This window comes from Mastigoproctus giganteus, chromosome 7 (genome assembly GCF_048544385.1).
Source record: "Mastigoproctus giganteus isolate SK-2022 chromosome 7, ASM4854438v1, whole genome shotgun sequence".
Taxonomy (NCBI): Eukaryota; Metazoa; Arthropoda; class Arachnida; order Uropygi; family Thelyphonidae; genus Mastigoproctus; species Mastigoproctus giganteus.
Genome location: NC_143581.1, coordinates 228648846 through 228667759, shown reverse-complemented (window position 1 = coordinate 228667759; position 18914 = coordinate 228648846). Strand labels below are relative to the sequence as shown.

Sequence of the window (18914 nt, the reverse complement as noted above, 5' to 3'; positions counted from 1 at the left end):
TGATCATGATCTTTCATTTCACAGCACAGAAAAAAGTGGATCTTCCCAACATCACCTAAGACTGTCCATATTGCTGGCAGTGATAATATCTTATTGTAACTGGTATATAGGGGCACATTTTTAAATTTAAATATCCTGCTTTTACTAATTACGATAAATAATCAATAAAAGCAGAATATTTAAATTGCAAAAGGATAGCTAAAGGTAAGAATTACAGATCATGTAGGAGCAAAAATGCCATCTTTCTTCATTATTATTCTTCATCATCATTAAATTCATGGTATTATGTGGGGTAATCTCAACTGATAATCTGCAGAGGTCTTTTGTTATAACAGCTTCTTTTATTGATAATATTGTGAGATTTCTTTTGAAAGATGACCTAATTGTAAACATATGATCATTTTTGATTAGCCAATCAAGTCTATATCTTCTGAACTAAAAAATAGGATAATTTCCCAGCAGGCTGAGTCATTAATGACTAAATCACCAAGAATGAAAGTACAAAAACAGGTTGAAAGGAACTGATTTTAATTTATTTCCCTGAGACATATTTGGACGTACCATCTAAGGTTGTAATGGAGTCACTTGATCCATTATTATATGGTAAGACTGATCTATTTTCAACCCCTTTTAGACCTGAGTGATGTCTTTTGACTCAAACTCATTCCTGCCATTGGGAAGCAGGAATAATGGCACCAAGTGACAAAGTGGATAAGTTAGGTGAGCAAATGAAATAAAAACCCTCCTTTTGAAAAACTTCTTTGAAAAACGAAAATACTGACTATATTACTGAAGTGAAATGAGAAAAAAATCAAAATGAAAACTTTATTTGCTAGAACACTCACAAAGAAAAATCATTGAAATAAATTGCTTGGTCTTAAGATTCGCTTGGCAACTGTAGCCATAAATGTGCTAAGGCTGTTCAAAATAAGAATGTAACACAATGAATTTGGCTTGTGTCCAAATTTCCACCTTCATTTTCTGCCTATGCTAAAGCTCTCAAAATTGTAAAACAGCTATTAATCTGTATGAATACTCTATTCTGAACAGGCTATAAGTTCAAAACTTGCTTCTTGCCCAAATGGTAGTCAAACATTCTAGTCTCTTGCCAAAGCCCACAACTTCCGTTTATCAATACTCCCAGATCTATTACAACCTAATGATTCCATTGCATCATCAGTTAAAGACAAAGCTCACTTGCTAACATCCTATTTTTCTTCTAAATCCAGTATCTATGATCTTAGTAAACCACCTCCTGTCATAATTGATACCCTCCACTCAATGTCTCTGGTCTTCAGACAGAAGATTGTTGTGTAATTCTTGCTCTTGACACTTTTAAGGCTTTTCATTCATGTTTGGCATAAAGATCTTCTGAACAAGCTCCCAATCCTATGGAATGCCAACTTTTTTTTTTTTTTTTTTGCAATTTTCCAGTTTTTCTCTCTGACCATTCATTATGGGTGATGATAGATGGCACTCTATCTTTTAACTTCCCCACTAATAATGGTATTCTGCAAGGTTCAGTTCTTTCTTCCACTGACTGGAAACTTACCGTAATTTCGCTGATGATAGCACACTATATTTCAATTTGAGAAACCTTGCCCTGAACAAACAGCCTCAATTCCAGATAATTCTCCAATGGGGCAAAAAAAAATTTAGTTAACTTCAATCCTTCTAAAATTTAGTCCTGTCTTATTTCTTGCAAAAAAAAAAAAAAAAAAAAAAGGTGTCCAGTACACAAAAGTGTACACAAAGATTTCTAGAGAGGATCACATATCTCTATTAGGGTTTACCTTGACTTTTATTATTATTATTATTATTATTATTATTATTATTATTAGCCATATGGTACAAGGAAGCCTGAGGCTTATGCTGCACCGGCCAAAAAAAATAAAAATTCCCTATTACCCTGAGAGACAGAGAGAGAAGTAGAAAGGAATCACCAAGAAAGAGAAGAATGATGATATCCAGCTCAGGACACTCTTAATCTCTCCTAACATATATACATCACAAATACTGCTTTCTCTGCATCAAAAAATTGTATTTTCTTTTTTGCTCTTGGCATTAATTTTCTTATAAACAAATGCTCATTCTGTACAAACCTTTAACGTGTCCTACCATGGAATATTATTCCCACATCTGGGGGTAATGTCCCCAAAACTTCTCAAGCTTCTTGATCTCATTCAAAAGGGAGCAGTCAGGTTAAGGACCCATCTCTTACAAAGTCTGTCCACTCTATCTCATAGATGTTCAGTTTTTGCTGCATTTTTTTCTATACATAATTCCATGGGTACTGTTCATCTGAATTGGCATTTAATTTCCCCCCCCCCCACTCTCCTCCAAACTATTCTGAAAGTCCATTCACTGTCCAACTCCAAACCCATAGAACCAACTTTAATTTCTGTCAATAAGCATTTTCTGTCTTCTCAGCCATCAACCTATACATGGTACTGCACGCCTCCGTAGCCAGGTGGGAAGGAGCAGCAGTGGTAGCACATGCTTCTTGATTAGACCGGGGTTCGAACCCGTCACCACCAAATACGGAGCATGCGGAAAGGTCAGGGAATGACCACCGCACCGGAGCAATATGGCCTTAGTTGCTAATGCTCCTAAAAACCAAATAACAACAACAACAACATACATGGTACTAAGTATTATAGGTTTTAATACCTTTCATGTTTGTGGTTTTCACATGAAAAAAAAAAAATAATAATAAAAATAAATGTAATCAAATAAAATAACAATACTGATGAAGCGATGAAGGTGACAAGCCACAAGGGTAGCAAAAATTTACTTTTGAAATAATAAAATTTCACGAATAAGTGAGTACATGTTTAAATTTACATGCAGTCCCATTCTTAGTTGGGGGTTTATCACTGCACTAACAAATGCCAGATACTTCATTTGGATAGCAAGAATCTCAGAATAACATCATTTAGGAGGAATCAAACTCAAGATAGCAGAAAATAAAAAAGAACCAGGGGTAAATATATAATCCAATGTGAAATTGGCTAAGCAGTGCAGACGATCTTCTAGGACAGCTCGTGGGATGCTGTCAATGACACAGAAATTTTGCCAGTAGGGACAGAGTGATGATTATCCCACAGTATAAGGTAATGGTAGGCTACATTATGAATACTGTACACAGATCTTGAACTCTTATTTTAGAAAGGATATGGATCTGTTGGAATGGGTAAAAAGAGAAATAAGATTAATCGGGGAGACAAGAGGGTACTTTTTCATGAAAGACTTGAGTTCTGTGAATGGGTTCAGTTAACTAAATGTTGATGGCATCTTTAGTCTGTAAATCTACACACACACAGGAGACCAAAAATTTAAATTGGAAAAGAACGGTTGCAGAAAGATGTATGAAAATTTGCTTTCAGCTAGGGTAATTAATTGCAACAAAGTTCCATCTAATGGAAGTAAGTAGTTTTAATAAATTTAAAAGAATTAGTGTGTTGCTCAGAACTTAAATCCTTTTACATCTGTACTTAACAACACAAATCAAAGTCGGAAAATAACTTAGTTTAAAGTATTCACTGGAAGAAAATTATAAACATTTTCGACCAACTATTCATTTAGATACCTTAGTACTCATTAGGTATTCTGATAGATTTAACCTAGAATATAGAGAATTACTTACTGGATCACCTTTTGGTCCATCAATGCCAATAGCACCCTAGATAAAGAAACAAACCATTTCAGTGAGTCACAACAGGAAAATGTGCACAATTACAACAAACAGTATACAGGGTGATTCACTACCAGTGCGACAAACATGCAGGAGGTGTAGGGGACACAAATACGTATCGGAATCACATAGCATTGCAGGGTGCGAAATGCCTTCGTCATGCAGGAGGTCGTGTGAACAAAGAAGCAAAGAAAAAGAACAGAAACAGAAACTCGTTAGTGTAACAGAAATCATTTTAATGACAAGTTTTACATTGGCAAAAAGCCATGCTTGCTACAGAAGGTGTTCGAAAGTTCGACCAGAAGCAGTCACACAGGCTTCACAGCACCGCCGCATGGAATCCCTAACGTTCTGGAAGATTCCTGGTGTGTCTCGAATCTCCGTGGTAGCTACAGAGATGCGAGCGACAAGGTCTTCAACTGAATCAACGGGGGTCTCGTACACCAACTTAATTTGACCCCAGCAGAAGAAGTCCAGGCATGATAGGTCCGGCGATCTAGCAGGCCAATGAACCGGACCACCACGACCTATCCAATGCTGTCCAAATGTAACATTTAGGTGTTCGCGGACGTCACTGGTGTAATGTGGGGGAGCCCCATCATGCTGGAACCACATTGAGCGGCGCAATTACTGAGCAACATGTGCTTCTTCAATAAGTTCAGGCAGGACTTGCTGTAGAAAGATCAAGTATGCCCTACTGTCCAGACAAGGGGGCAGAAGGTACGGTCCAATGAGGTGGTCCCCAACAATGCCGGCCCAAACACTGACAGAGAAATGGCGTTGAGTTGCATGTGTTCACGTACCATGGGCGGTTCTCCAAAGCCCACAAATGGGCGTTATGTTGATTGAAGGTTCCCTCTCTTGTGAAACTTGCCTCATCCGTGAACAATACAGATGCAGCAAATGCGCTGTCTACCGCACTCTGTTGAAGAAACCAAGTAGCAAAAGTCCTCCGGAGTGGATAATCCGCAGGCTCCAATGATTGGACGCGTTGCAGATGGTATGAACTCATTTGGTTTGTTGACAAACCAAATGAGTTTGTTAACAAAATTTTGATGTTGACAAACCAAACCAATCCACTGTATGGAGTATCCTCCATACAGTGGATTGGGAAATACCCACTTGTTGGCCTATCGCTCGAGTACTCGTACTCGGATTGCCTTCTGCAAGACATAGGACATTCTCCTCATTGTCTGGCATCCTCATTGTTCGCTCTCGATTCATGGTACCTCTTGTGAAACAACCAGTCTCACGTAAGCTTCTGTGCACACGTGTGAAAATCGTATGATGAGGAGCATGCCTGTGCGGTAAACATTCCTGGTACAAGCACAGAGCAGTGCGCCCGTTACAGTCCTCAGCTCCATACGCGAGGTGCATGTCGGCCAGTTCAACGTTTGAACTGGCCGACATGCACTGGCCATCCTCTACCGCATGACGAAGGCATTTCGGACCCTGCAATGCTATGTGATTCCGATTCGTCTTTGTGCCCCCTACACCTCCTGCAAGTTTGTCGCACTGGTAGTGAATCACCCTGTATAATCTAAAAGTTTGGGGACTGAATTTGTTAAAATATCAAAATCAAATTAAAAAAAAAAAAAAATTTTTTTTTTTTAAATTTGATATCAAGATAGTTATTAGTATTAAATGTTTTGTTTATATTCTAGCACGTAAGTCAGAGGAGTTCACTAATTTCTGACAATAATACAATCATTACCATGTTTAACAGTCCAGGGACTTGTACCATGGTCAACTCAAACGTGCTACCATATACCCAAGTTTGACCACGTGTCAATGCTAGTACTAGCCATGTGATACAAGGAAACCAGAGGTTTCTGATTTTTTTTTACCCTACATTTATGCCGTGTGTGTGTGTGTGTGTGTGTGTGTGTGTGTGTGTGTGTGTGTGTGTGTGTGTGTGTGTGTGTGTGTGTGTGTGTGTGTGTGTGTGTGTGTGTGTGTGTGTGTGTGTGTGTCTCTCTCTCTCTCTCTCTCTCGCCTTGGTTGGTCACCCTAAACAAAACATGTCACATCTCACTATAGTATAATTTTTTTGTGGGTAAGTATTTTAGGATAAATATTGGGAGTGGAGCACCTAACGGATTAGTTTTATTTTTGGTTTCAAAAGTCCATAAGTCATCTGTTAAGTCCTACATTCTAAATTTTATTAGGTAGTGTAGAATATTTTAGAGGTGTTTTTTTTTTTTTTTTTTTAATTTTATACTGCACTTTCTAAGATATTAAAGAACTCTTCTATCTATTTTTATTTTATTTATTTATTATTATTATTATTTATTTATTTATTTATTTTTAGACTTTCCACCAGTGCATATACATAGACAAATTTCATCACATAACTTTCATCTTAAATTGGCTAATGCTTACCACCCAATTCAACTCTCTTCTAAACTAGTTCTATATGCTAGATGCAATAGTACCATATCAAAAGTTGAGAAGGTACTAATTTAGAAGGTTTTTAATTATGTTAAAAAATTTGGTATGTTATGTTAAAACTTTTTAACATAATATGCCAAAATTACTGGAAAATATTATGTTAGCCTAATCTTATGTCTTGAAGACAGTCTTTCTCAAACTATGCATCACACCATATTGTTATCTTAGCTGAAAAGAAAGAGGAGCCAGATGCATTTCATATGGATTTTATTGAACACAATAAGTTTCATTTATTTATGAACCAAAAAATTTGAAAATAAGCTTCATCAGACATTATTAGTTAATTTAGGCTGTTTACATATCAGTTTTTCAATTCCAAAATTGTCTAAAGAACTGTATCTGATTCAATTTATCTGTGTTATTCAAGGCTTGTTCTGGCAATTCTTGAATAATGCATAACTTGTATGGAACTTACTCTGGCATAATATTCTTCTAACACTTTGCTTCTATCTGAAATGTTAATTGCTGCAGCATGCCATCTAACTATTTGAAAATTACTCCATTCAGTAACATGCTGCCTCGATTTATGGAGATGTCAAAGGACACTTGTGTGAACACAATATGCACCTTGTACTGAAACCATCATTTGCCATCTGGCAACAAAAGTCAAAATGGGATGATGAGATGAAGTACTGTGGGTTTGAAACTGACAGCAAACTGTAACTGAGTTTCTAACATGCAAATTATGTTCACAAATAACTCTAAAACGTTTAGGGCATAAGCCTCAAACTATGGAAGAGTCTAGACTATGTATAAATATAGTGCAAGTGCATCAGAAATACATAGCTATATCTGAATAAATCAGAATATTAGTAAAATGGCATTGTTTTAAGTTATATCTCATATTATGAATACCTTCACAATGAGTTGCCATGAGTTCCAGCCAACAAGTTCATAATTAACTCAACACAAGCAATGCATGACCGCACAGGCCAATGTCCCTCATCGACTGCCTTGAAATGATGTGAAACAAAACTTAAAGACCCTACCTTTCAAAATCTGACCTTTCCATGCAACTACATTATGCCTGGCAAACACAATTTAAAAACTAAATGTGTTCATATACTTTCAGTACACCCTGTATAAGTAATATGATAATTAAAGTTAACCCCAGGGGCTCACATCTGGTGAGTATGGGTTTGGCACACCCAGGGTCCTGAGCTGGATATCATCATTCTTCTCTTTCTTGGTGATTCCCTTCTAGTTCTCTCTCTCTCTCTCAGGGTGACTCGGGGAATTTTTTTTTTTTTTTTTTTTTTTTTGGCTGGTGCAGCATAAGCCTCAGGCTTCCTTGCACCATATAGCTAATAATAATAATAATAATAATAATAAATAATAATAAAAAGGAAAGAGACTACGAACATGTGGGAAAACTAGGAACTCTAATAACAAATATTTTCATCTTAAGCACTGATTGATCTGAATCACCATGTCAGTCAATCACCTTTTCCTATGATGTTATAGCCGTTACACTCACATGGCAATCAGATCATTTGAAATGTCCATGTTACTCAGTTTATTGTCTGTCACCTCTTGCTCGATCAGTGGATCACCTAATCTTATTTGCTGTTATGATAAAAAGAAATCGGACCATAATCTGTCATGCTAGTCCAGTGTAGATTAGCAGACCGACCTTATTTCGCAGTCAGGGGCTTGAACCCCGGTCTACTCAAAGAGCTTGTGCTACCACACTCCCGCTCCTAACCACCCAGCTACGGAGGCCTTGCTGTTATGGAACATCATGTTAATTTTATTCTGCTGACCTGCGAATTGTGTGTGGCTTGGTTTGCCATCAAGCTTTTCTGTGTTTCTTCAAACATTCCCACTCAGTAGCTAGTTATATTGGCCATTCCTTTATAAAATATATCCCTCCAAGGCATTATTAAAAAATTTAAAAGCAATATATGACTTGTGTTAGACTCTGGCAGAGATATGTCAATGATATTTCTGCTATTATATCTCAGTAGTCAGAGGAACTACTCCTCCAGTATATTAATTCTATGTTGCCATTTAATACATTCACATGAAAATGGAGATAAATGGTGCTCTTCCAATTCTGAATGATTTGGTGATTCCCCATATTGTTTCTCATTTGGTAATGTCACTTCATAGAAAATCTATGTGCAAAGGTCAATATACTAACTTTAAATCTGCACATAACTCAGGGTGTTTATACAGTACAGTGAGGGCTTTATTTAAGCTTGCATGATTGCACTGTAGCAACATTATTAGCATTAGTAGAGGCATACAATGCAGGAAAGCAAGCCTATGCAGCATCAGCAAAAAGGAAAAAAAAAAAAAAAAAATGCTCCGATTTCATCCCTTTGTTCGTTCCAAATACCTGTCCAACTCAGCCTTAAATTTATTTAGGCTTTCAACTTCCACAACAAAAGGAAGTCTGTTCCACCAACCAACTACCCGATGGCTAAAGGCAAACTTCCGCATATCTATCCTACAACTATCTTTCCTCAATTTGAATTTATGCCCTCTCATTCTGAGCAAGAGGATAGATCCCATCAGCATTGAGCATGCTCAAGCCATTTAAGGCTTTATACACCTCAATCAGATCATCTCGCAGGTGCCTAGTCTCCAAACACTGTAATCTGCAAAACTTAAGCCTTTCTTCATAACAGCAACCCTTTGTGAAATTCACTTATCTTGTTGCCCTTCTCTGTACTCGTTCCAACAGCTCTACATCCTTCTTAAAATGAGGATTCCAGACCTGTATACAGTACTCAAGAAAGGAACTTATAGAAAAGAAGGCTGAGTTTGTCAGAATCAGGACAGACTTATCTAAATTCCAGATATTGGACAATGAGTCTGTTAGTCACGTTAATCAGGGTTATGATCTGGTTGCCACTGCCTGCATTCTCCACTATCCAGGTGTGTCTACACACATTGCCAAAGCGTTGCACCAGTACCATATTGGTTGCATGCAGCTCCCTGGCAGGAAATTATAATCAGTTTTATCCAAAGTTAAATCAGCTATTTCACTTTTCCATATGGCTGTTGCATATTGGATTACTTGCCTGGATTGTGGGGTGTGTTACATCAGTCAAACCGAATACAATAATCATATTAATAAGCATGGGAGGGGGCTATTCGTGCTGATTTTGACAGCTCATTACTCGTTTGAGCAGCATTACAATTATAATCCCCATCCCAAGGTTGAAATAATAGATTGGGCTAACAATTCTCATCATCTTTCATAGCTAGAGGTCCCCTATATAGCTGTGGTGGGTTTCACCATCAATTGTAATGTTGGAACCCGCATACATTGTATTATGGAGGCCGTCATTTTATGTGATGAGAGGGGTGACCTAAGAACTTATCTAATGAACATTGCAACAACAATGCTGATTGATTTGGTTTTGATTTGGTAGTTATTGGCGCATCGGCTTCTGTGGCCATATTGCACCTCCCAAGGTTTTTGCAGTATTTTGATCCAAGCCCGAGGCGGGAATCGAACCCGCGACCTTTGGGTTGCCAGGCCGGTACTTTACCCACTCGGCTAGCCCGGTCGGCTAACAACAATGCTGAGCCTGACAGTTAATGTCCTCTTCCAATATTTCTTCCTTCCCTTCTTTCTTTCTTTACTTTCCATCATCAATTGCAGTTGGCAGCTGGGTATCTATATGCATGCACAAGGCTAAGTATTTGCTGTAATAGGCTTCAGTAAATTGAGAAAGGGGCTTAGAGGGGAACAGGTATCCTGTGTGTTATCAGACACTCAGCCTAAAACACTGATGGATCCAATATCTCTCTATTACAGAAGATTTAGGAGAAGTCCGGTTGGCCTGCCTCCCTAAAATCCACTCATGCACACCTTCTCGATGGTAAGCCCTGTTACGTCACTTAGGTGGCAACGAACGTGTAGAGTGGTTCTCTTCAAGACGCCTGGTCAGCGTGAAGAGGAAAAGACCAAACCCTCCAGCATATCACAGAACGACAAAAGAAATGGCCCTCAGTCCCCAGCAGCTTTCACTCTCCCTCTTACGGCAGTGAGAGGATCGAAGTGGAAGCAGAGGGTGCTATGAATCTCTGGGTACGAGCAGGCTGCCATGCACAGAAACTGAACTTGGCCTGTTATAACGTAAGATCACTCATCGGTGAAGACAGGATATTAGAGATGGAAAAGGAATTAGAAAATGTGAATTGGAATATCATCGGTTTGGCTGAAACAAGAAGAAGAAATGAATCACTTATAAGTTTATCAAGTGGAAATCTGCTGTACACCAATGGAAACAGTGAAAGGAGTGAAGGTGGAGTTGGGTTTCTGGTCCATAAAGATTTTAAAAACAACATTTTGGAATTCAAAAGTACATCACCAAGGGTGTCAAGACTAATACTCAAGATTTCTAAGAGGTACAAGCTAAAGACTATAATGATTTATGCACCAACATCGAGCCATGATGATGAAGAGGCTGAAGAAATGTACACCGAAATTGAGAGTCTTCTAGATGAGCAGAAAACCCACTACACTATTATTATGGGGACTTCAATGCTAAGGTTGGAGAAAGACAAAACAGCGCAGAAAGAGGAACTATAGGAAATTTTGGAATTGGTGAAAGAAATGAAAGAGGTGAAAGACTTGTGGAATTTGCAGAATCTCAAGGACTGTCAGTAATGAACACTTTTTTCAAGAAAAGGGTGAACAGAAAGTGGACATGGAAGAGTCCAAATGGATTAACTACTAATGAAATCGATTTCATTAGTAGTTAATCCATTTCATTAGTAGTTAATCCTCACTAACAGAAGATATATTGTGAATGATGTTACCGTCCTGAATAAGGTAAATGTTGGAAGTGATCACAGAATGGTAAGATGTACACTTGATATAGATGTAGGAAAGGAAAGGAAAAAACTGACTCGAGTAAATAATACAAAGGTCTTTGAGATAACAGAAGAGGAGAAAAGCCAGTATGTACTGGAACTTAAAAACAAGTTTGAGCTTCTGCAGACTGCCCAGGACCAAGATATCGACGAGGAATATTACAACTTTCTGAAAGTGATAAAGTCCAAGAAACCTATAGGGAAAAAAGAAATCCAAAGAAGAAAAAATTAGTCAAGAAACACTTGTCATGATGAACCAAAGATGACAAATGAAAAGCAAGAAAAACACTGACAGGGAGAAAATTAAGTATACTGAGTTATGCAAAGCCATTAGAAAGCGACTCAGAGAGGACATAAGAAGATTTAACACAAGAAAAGTAGAACAAGCATTAAGGGAAAACAAAGGATTTAAATCAGCAGCCATGAGCAGTAATACAGAAAGACAAATGATACTGAAACTGAAGAATGGCGATGGTGTACTTATAAACAGCAGAGAAGGCATAATTCAAATAGCAGAAGACTACTATAGAGAATTATACAAGGAGCAGGGAAATGATGCCAGAAGTGGGGAAGATGGATTGCAAAGTAACAACACATACGACATGCCCGATATTCTTCCTGATGAGGTAGAACATGCATTGAATAAAATGAAGAATCAGAAAGCCCCGGGGGAAGATGAAGTTACTGTAGAGTTGTTAAAATTTGGAGGAAGAGACATAACACAAAAACTGGCAAGGCTCTTCACAAAGTGCATTAGAAAAGGTGTGACGCCTAAGCAGTGAAATAATGCAATCATAGTTTTGCTGCATAAGAAAGGAGATAAATCAGAAATTGGAAATTACAGACCAATTAGCTTGTTATCCCACATCTACAAGTTGTTCACAAGGGTCATTACTAACAGATTAGAAAGAATACTTGATGAGAATCAACCAAAAGAGCAAGCTGGCTTTAGGACAGGATTCTCAACTAAGGATCACCTTCACGTAATATCACAGTTAATGGAGAAAGCAAATGAATATAAAACACCATTATGCCTGGCATTTGTGGATTATGAAAAGGCATTTGATTCTATACAGCATAAGGCAATGTTTCAGGCAAAGACAAGGCATAGATACCCCATGTATGATTTTGAAGAAAATATATGAGAGTGCTACCTCCTTTATTAGACTAGACAAAGACAGTAGGAAATTTAAAATTGAGAAAGGAGTTCGACAAGGAGACACAATATCTCCGAAGCTGTTTACTGCTGCCCTTGAGGAAGCTTTCAGAAGATTAGATGATCGCAGAAAGGAGTCAATGTGAACGGAGAGTACCTAAACCATTTACGATTTGCAGATGACATTGTGGTCATAAGCCACGATCCCAAAGAATTAGAGGAAAATCTTAATCAGTTATGCGCAGTTAGTAAGGATTTTGGACTAAAGATGAATATGGCTAAAACAAAAGTAATGATGAACAAGTATGCCACAGAAAGGGAAATAATGATTGAAGGAACAGTAATTGAAAAGGTGGAGTCATATACTTATCTGGGACAAGTTATTAGTTGTAATAATGATAAATGGCTGGAAGTCAAGAGAAGAATAAATTTCGGATGGATAGCATTCAGGAAATATAGTCACATACTGAAGAGCAATATCCCAGTTTGTCTGAAATGTAAAATAATGAACCAATGTATACTCCCCACCATGACTTATGGAAGTGAAACTTGGGCACTCACCAAAAGAATGGAAGAGAAGCTGAGAACTACACAGTGAAGAATGGAACGAATTATACTGGGAATCAGACTGTTAGATAAGAAGTGAAATACATGGATTAGGCAGCAAACTCATGTAAAGGACATTCTTATCAAAACTAAAGAACTAAAATGGTCTTGGGCAGGACACATAGCTCGAAGACATGGTGACAGATGGACTAAGAAAATAACAGAATGGTATCCAAGAGGAGCTAGAAGAAAACCTGGAAGACAAAGGCAGAGACGGATAGATGAAATTCATGAGTTTGTGGGTAGTAAATGGATGGCCAGTGCTCAAAACAGAAGGAACTGGAAAGTTGCTGGAGAGGCCTTCATCCTGCAGTGGATTGAAAAATGGCTGATGATGATGAAATTGAGAAAGAGGGAGGCTTTTTGCCTCAAAAGCTACTTGCCCTATTTGCTTCATTTGAGAGTGCCCATATTTTTGGCACTGAAATCACCATAAGGGATTTGGGAAATATGAACATACTGGACAGTTGATATCATCATCATCAGCCATTTTCAATCTACTGCAGGATAAAGGCCACTCCAGCAACTTTCCAGTTCCTTCTGTTTTGTTCAATGGCCATCCATTTACTACCCACAAACTCTTGAATTTTATCTGTCCATCTAAGTTGTTGTCTTCCAGGTTTTCTTCTAGCTCCTCTCGGGTACCATTCTGTTATTCTCTTAGTCCATCTGTCATCATATCTTCGAGCTATTGTCCTGCCCAAGACCATTTTAGTTCTTTAGTTTTGATAAGAATGTCCTTTACTTACAGACCAGTTAGTTTAACTTCTGTTCCTGGTAAAATAATGGAGTCACTGGTTAAAGATGCATTGCAGGATCATCTAGACAAGACTGCAGCAATAATTCAGACACAGCATGGGTTTGTTAAGGGAAAGTCTTGTCTGACAAATTTGATAGGATATTATGATGTGGTTACAAAGGAACTGGATGCAAAAAATAATTTTGATATCATATATTTGGATTTCAGGAAAGCTTTTGACACTGTTGCGCATGGAAGACTATTGTACAAATTGGAGCAGAATGGTATTAAGGGTAAGTTGCTACAATGGATAAAAGGATGGTTAAGGGGGAGAAGACAGAGGGTGGTAATCAATGGGTGCTGCTCTTCTTGGACTAATATTATTAGTGGAGTCCCACAGGGTTCGGTGTTAGGTTCACTGTTGTTTTGTATATTTATCAATGATATTGATGAAGGTATATCAGGCTTAATGTCGAAGTTTGCAGATGATACAAAGGTTGGCAGGGTTGTTAATGACAGTAATGGCAGTGTGCTACTGCAACAGGATCTGGATAATTTGGGCAGATGGCCTAAGAAGTGGCAACTGAAATTTAACCTTGACAAATGCAAAGTACTGCATATGGGTAGAAGTAATCCCAGAGAAACGTAAGGTGGTAGAAAATGAAAAAGACCTGGGAATAATTGTGCAGGCAGATATGGAGTTTTCTGAGCAATGCAGACAGGCTGCCAGGGCAGGTCATGGGGTTTTGTCAATGATATATAGGAATTTTGCTAGCAGGGAAAAGAAGGTGATTGTCCCTCTGTATTAGGCAATTGTCAGGCCACGCCTTGAGTACTGCATACAGGTCTGGAGGCTTCATTTTAGGAAGGATGTAGATTTACTTGAGCGTGTACAGAGAAGGGCAACAAGATTGGTGAGGAGAATGAAGGGATCCTCTTATCAAGAGAGGCTTAAGTTCTGCAAATTGCAGTGGCTGGAGACTAGGCACCTGCGCGGTGATCTGATTGATGTGTATAAGGCCTTGAATGGGTTCAGCACACTGAATTCTGATGGGATCCTTCCACTTGTTCAGATTACGAACCTAAGAGGGCATAAATTCAAATTAAGAAAGGACAGATGTAGAATAGATGTGCAGAAATTTGCCTTTAGCCAGCGGGTGGTTAATTGCTGGAACAAACTTCCATCTGTCGTTGTGGAAGTTGATAGCTTGAATAAATTTAAGGAGGAACTGGACAGGCATTTGGAGGGAATGGTGTGATTTGTGTTTTTTTTTGGCTGATGCTGCATAAGCTCATACACTTGCTTTCTTGCATCACATGCCGCTACTACTACTACTACTTGAGTTTGCTGTCTAATCCATGTGTTTCTCTTCTTATCTAACAGTCTGATTCCCAATATAAATTTGTTTCATTCTTTGCTGTGTAGTTCTCAGCTTCTCTTCCATTCTTTTGGTGTGTGCCCAAGTTTCACTTCCATAAGTCATGGTTCGGAGATACAATGGTTCATTATTTTACGCTTCAGACAAACTGGGATATTGCTCCTCAGTACGTGACTATATTTCCTGAATGCTATCCATCCAAAATTTATTCTTCTCTTGACTTCCAGCCATTTATCATTATTGCAGCTAATGACTTGTTCCAGATAAGTATATGACTACACCTTTTCAATTACTGTTCCTTCAATCATTATATCCCTTTCTGTGGCATACTTGTTCATCATTACTTTGGTTTTAGCCATATTCATCTTAAGTCCAAAATCCTTACTAACTCTGCATAACTAAAATTTTCCTCCAATTCTTTGGGATCATGGCTTATGACCACAATGTCATCTGGAAATCGTAAATGGCTTAGGTATTCTCCATTCACATTGACTCCTTTCTGCAACCAGTCTAATCTTTTGAAAGCTTCCTCGAGGGCAGCACAGCAGTAAACAACTTCAATATACTTGGATTTCAGGAAAGCTTTTGACACCATTGAACCGGGAAGACTACTGAACAAATTGGAGCAGAATGGTATTAAGGGTAAGTTGCTACAATGGATAAAAGGGTGGTTGAGTGGGAGAAGATAGATGGTGGTAATCAATGGGTGCTACTTTTCGTGCACTAATGTTATCAGTGGAGTTCCAAAGGGTTCAGTGTTGGGCTCACTGTTGTTTTGGATATTTATCAATGATATTGATGAAGGTATATCAGGCTTAATGTCGAAGTTTGCAGATGATACAAAGGTTGGCAGGGTTGTTAATGCCAGTAATGGCAGTGTGCTACTGCAACAGGATCTAGATAAGTTGGGCAAATGAGCTGAAAAGTGGCAACTAAAGTTTAACATTGACAAATGCAAAGTACTGCATATGGGTAGTAGTAATCCCACAGGAACATACCAACTGTATGGTACGACTATCCACTTAGGGTGGAGAAAATGAAAAAGACCTTGGGGTAATTGTGCAGTCAGATACGAAGTTTTCTGAGCAATTCAGACAGGCTGCAAGAGCAAGTCATGGGGTTTTGTCAATGATATACAGGAAATTTGCTAGCAGGAAAAGGATGTGATTATCCCTTTGTATACGGCAATGGTCAGGCCACGCCTTGATTACTGCATAGAGGTCTGCAGGCTTTGAGGTGTATAAGGCCTTGAATGCATTGAGCACGCTTGATTCTGATGAGATTCTTCCACTTGCTCAGATTATGAACCTAAAGGGGCATAAATTCAAATTGAGGAAAGGCAGTTGTAGAATAGATGTGCAAAAATTTCCCTTTAGCCAGTGGGTGGTTAATTGCTGGAACAAAGTTCCATCTGTCGTTGTGGAAGTTGATAGCTTAAATAAATTCAAGTAGGAACTGGACAAACATTTAGATGGAACGGTTGTGCAAATTTTTTTTTTTTTTTTTTTGGCTGAGGCTATATAAGCTGATACGCTTGCTTTCCTGCATCAGATGCCTCTATTACTATTACTATATTGTGTCTCCTTGTCGAACTCCTTACTAAATTTTAAATTTGCTACTGTCTTTGTCTAGTCTAATAAGGAAGGTAGCGTTCTCACATATTTTCTTCAAAATCATAATATATGGGGTATCTATGCCTTGTCTTTCTAGTGCCTGAAACATTGCCTTATGCTGTATGGAGACATATGGAGTCAAATGTCTTTTCATAATCCACAAATGCCAGGCATAATGATGTTTTATATTCATTTGCTTTCTCCATTAGCTGTGATATTACGTGAAGGTGATTCACAGTTGAGGATTCTGTCCTAAAGCCAGCTTGCATTTTTCCATTAATTCTCATCAAATATTCTTTTTAATCAGTTAGTAATGGCCCTTGTGAACAACTTGTAGATGTGGGATAACAAACTAATTAGTCTATAATTTCCAATTTCTGATTTTTTTCTTTTCTTATGCAGCAGAACTATGATTACATTATTCCATTCCTTAGGCATTACACCTTTTCTAATGCATTTTGTGAAGAGTCTTGCCAGTTTTTGTGTCATGTCTCTTCCTCCCAATTTTAACAACCCTACAGTAACTTCATCTTCCCCTGGGGCTTTCTGATTATTTTCTTCAACACATGTTCTACCTCATCAGGAAAGATATTGGATATGTTGTTATGTGTTACTAATTTGCGATCCATATTCCCCAATGCTGGCATCATCCCCTCACTCCTTGTATAATTCTCTATAGTAGTCTTCTGCTATTTGAATTATGCTCTCTCTGCTATTTACAAGTAATTTGATGTGGGATAACAAACTCTCTCTGCTATTTACAAGTAATTCTGCTATTTGAATTATGCTCTCTCTGCTATTTACAAGTACACCATCACTATTCTTCAGATTCAGTATCATTTGTCTTTCTGTAATACTGCTCATGGCTGCTGATTTAAATCCTTTGTTTTCCCTTAATGCTTGTTCTAGCTTTCTTGTGTTAAATCTTCTTATGTCCTCTCTGAGTCTCTTTCTAATGACTTTGCATAACTCAGTACACGCAATTTTGTCCTTGTCGGGGTTTATCTTGCTTTTCATTTGTAGTCTTCAGTTCACCATGACAAGTGTTTCTTGACTAATTTTTTCTTCTTTGGATTTCTTTTTATCTACAGGTTTCTTGGGCTTTATCACTTTCAGAAAGTTGTAATATTCCTCGTCGATATCTTGGTCCCGAGCAGTCTGCAGAAGCTCAAACTTGTTCTTAAGTTCCAGTGCATACTGCTTTTTCTTCTCTTTTGTTATCTCAAAGACCTTCATATTATTTACTCGAGTCAGTTTTTCCCTTTCTTTTCTTACATCTACGTCAAGTGTGCATCTTACCATTCTGTGATCACTTCAAATGTTTACCTTGTTCAGGACGGCAACATCATTCACAATAGTGAGAATGAATTCGATTTCATTAGTTGTTAATCCATTTGGGCTCTTCCGTGTCCACTTCCTGTTCACCCTTTTCTTGAAAAAAGTTTTCATTACTGACATTCCTCGAGATTCTGCAAAGTCTTATTCTGCACCTCTTTCATTTCTTTCACCAATTCCAAAATTTCCTATCGTTCCCCTTTCTGCACTGTTTTGTCTCTTTCCAACCTTAGCATTGAAGTCCTGCATAACGATAGTGCAGTGAGTTTTCTACTCATCTAGAAGACTCAATTTCGGTGTACATTTCTTCAACCTCTTCATCATCATGGCTTGATGTTGGTGCATAAAACATTATAACCTTTAGCTTGTACCTTTTAGAAATCCTGAGTAGTAGTCTTGACATCCTTGGTGATGTACTTTTGAATTCCAAAATGTTGTTTTTTACATCTTTATGGACCAGAAAGCCAACTCCACTTTCGCTTCTTTCACTGTTTCCAATGGTGTACAGCAGATTTCCATTTGATAAACTTATTAGTGATTCATTTCTTCTTCTAGTTTCAGCCAAACCAATGATATTCCAATTCACATTTTCTAATTCCTTTTCCAGCTCTAATATCCTATCTCCACCGATGAGCAATCTTAAAGACAGTTGATGTAGTTAGCTTTAAACTCATTAAGAGACATCAGTGAATTGAAAGTCAGTATTATGTTTCTGGTGGAAACAAGCTTCCCATCTATTCGCACAGAAATTCTCTTAACAACAATCACTCCCTGTGGCTCTAGTTCAGAGCAGATTTCCTCTCGGTAACTTCGAGAAGGTCTAACTCATGAAATGACACCTCTCAATGAACTGAGTGTTCTATGTGGTGTCACATTTATGGGTATTCCTCCGAATGATGTAGCTCAGAGTAGCTGCACAGAATGTATATCATTTATTGTTTAATTTAAGAGGTCTCCAGAACAGGGCCTCTTAACTGATTTAGTGGAACCTGCTCACTCCTTTAAACCTTTTTGAATAAAAAAGGGTGACGTTTTCCCAATAGGTTTCTCACTAGCGGAATGGATAATTAATAACCTTGAGATAGGCCCTGATGGTAGTTCAGTTCAC

General features: G+C 38.1%; 1 protein-coding gene across 11 annotated transcripts in view; it reads right to left on the bottom strand.

Annotated features, from left to right (window-relative positions):
- The window catches only part of LOC150083758 (uncharacterized), a 999111-nt gene that overhangs the window by 620939 nt on the left and 359258 nt on the right, over positions 1 to 18914 (bottom strand). For all 11 annotated transcript variants that reach the window (XM_090377461.1, XM_090377460.1, XM_090377466.1 and 8 more), the window contains exon 5: positions 3647 to 3682. In XM_090377461.1, coding sequence (XP_090233587.1) covers positions 3647 to 3682 — 36 coding nt within the window. The remainder of the gene's footprint in view (positions 1 to 3646; positions 3683 to 18914) is intronic.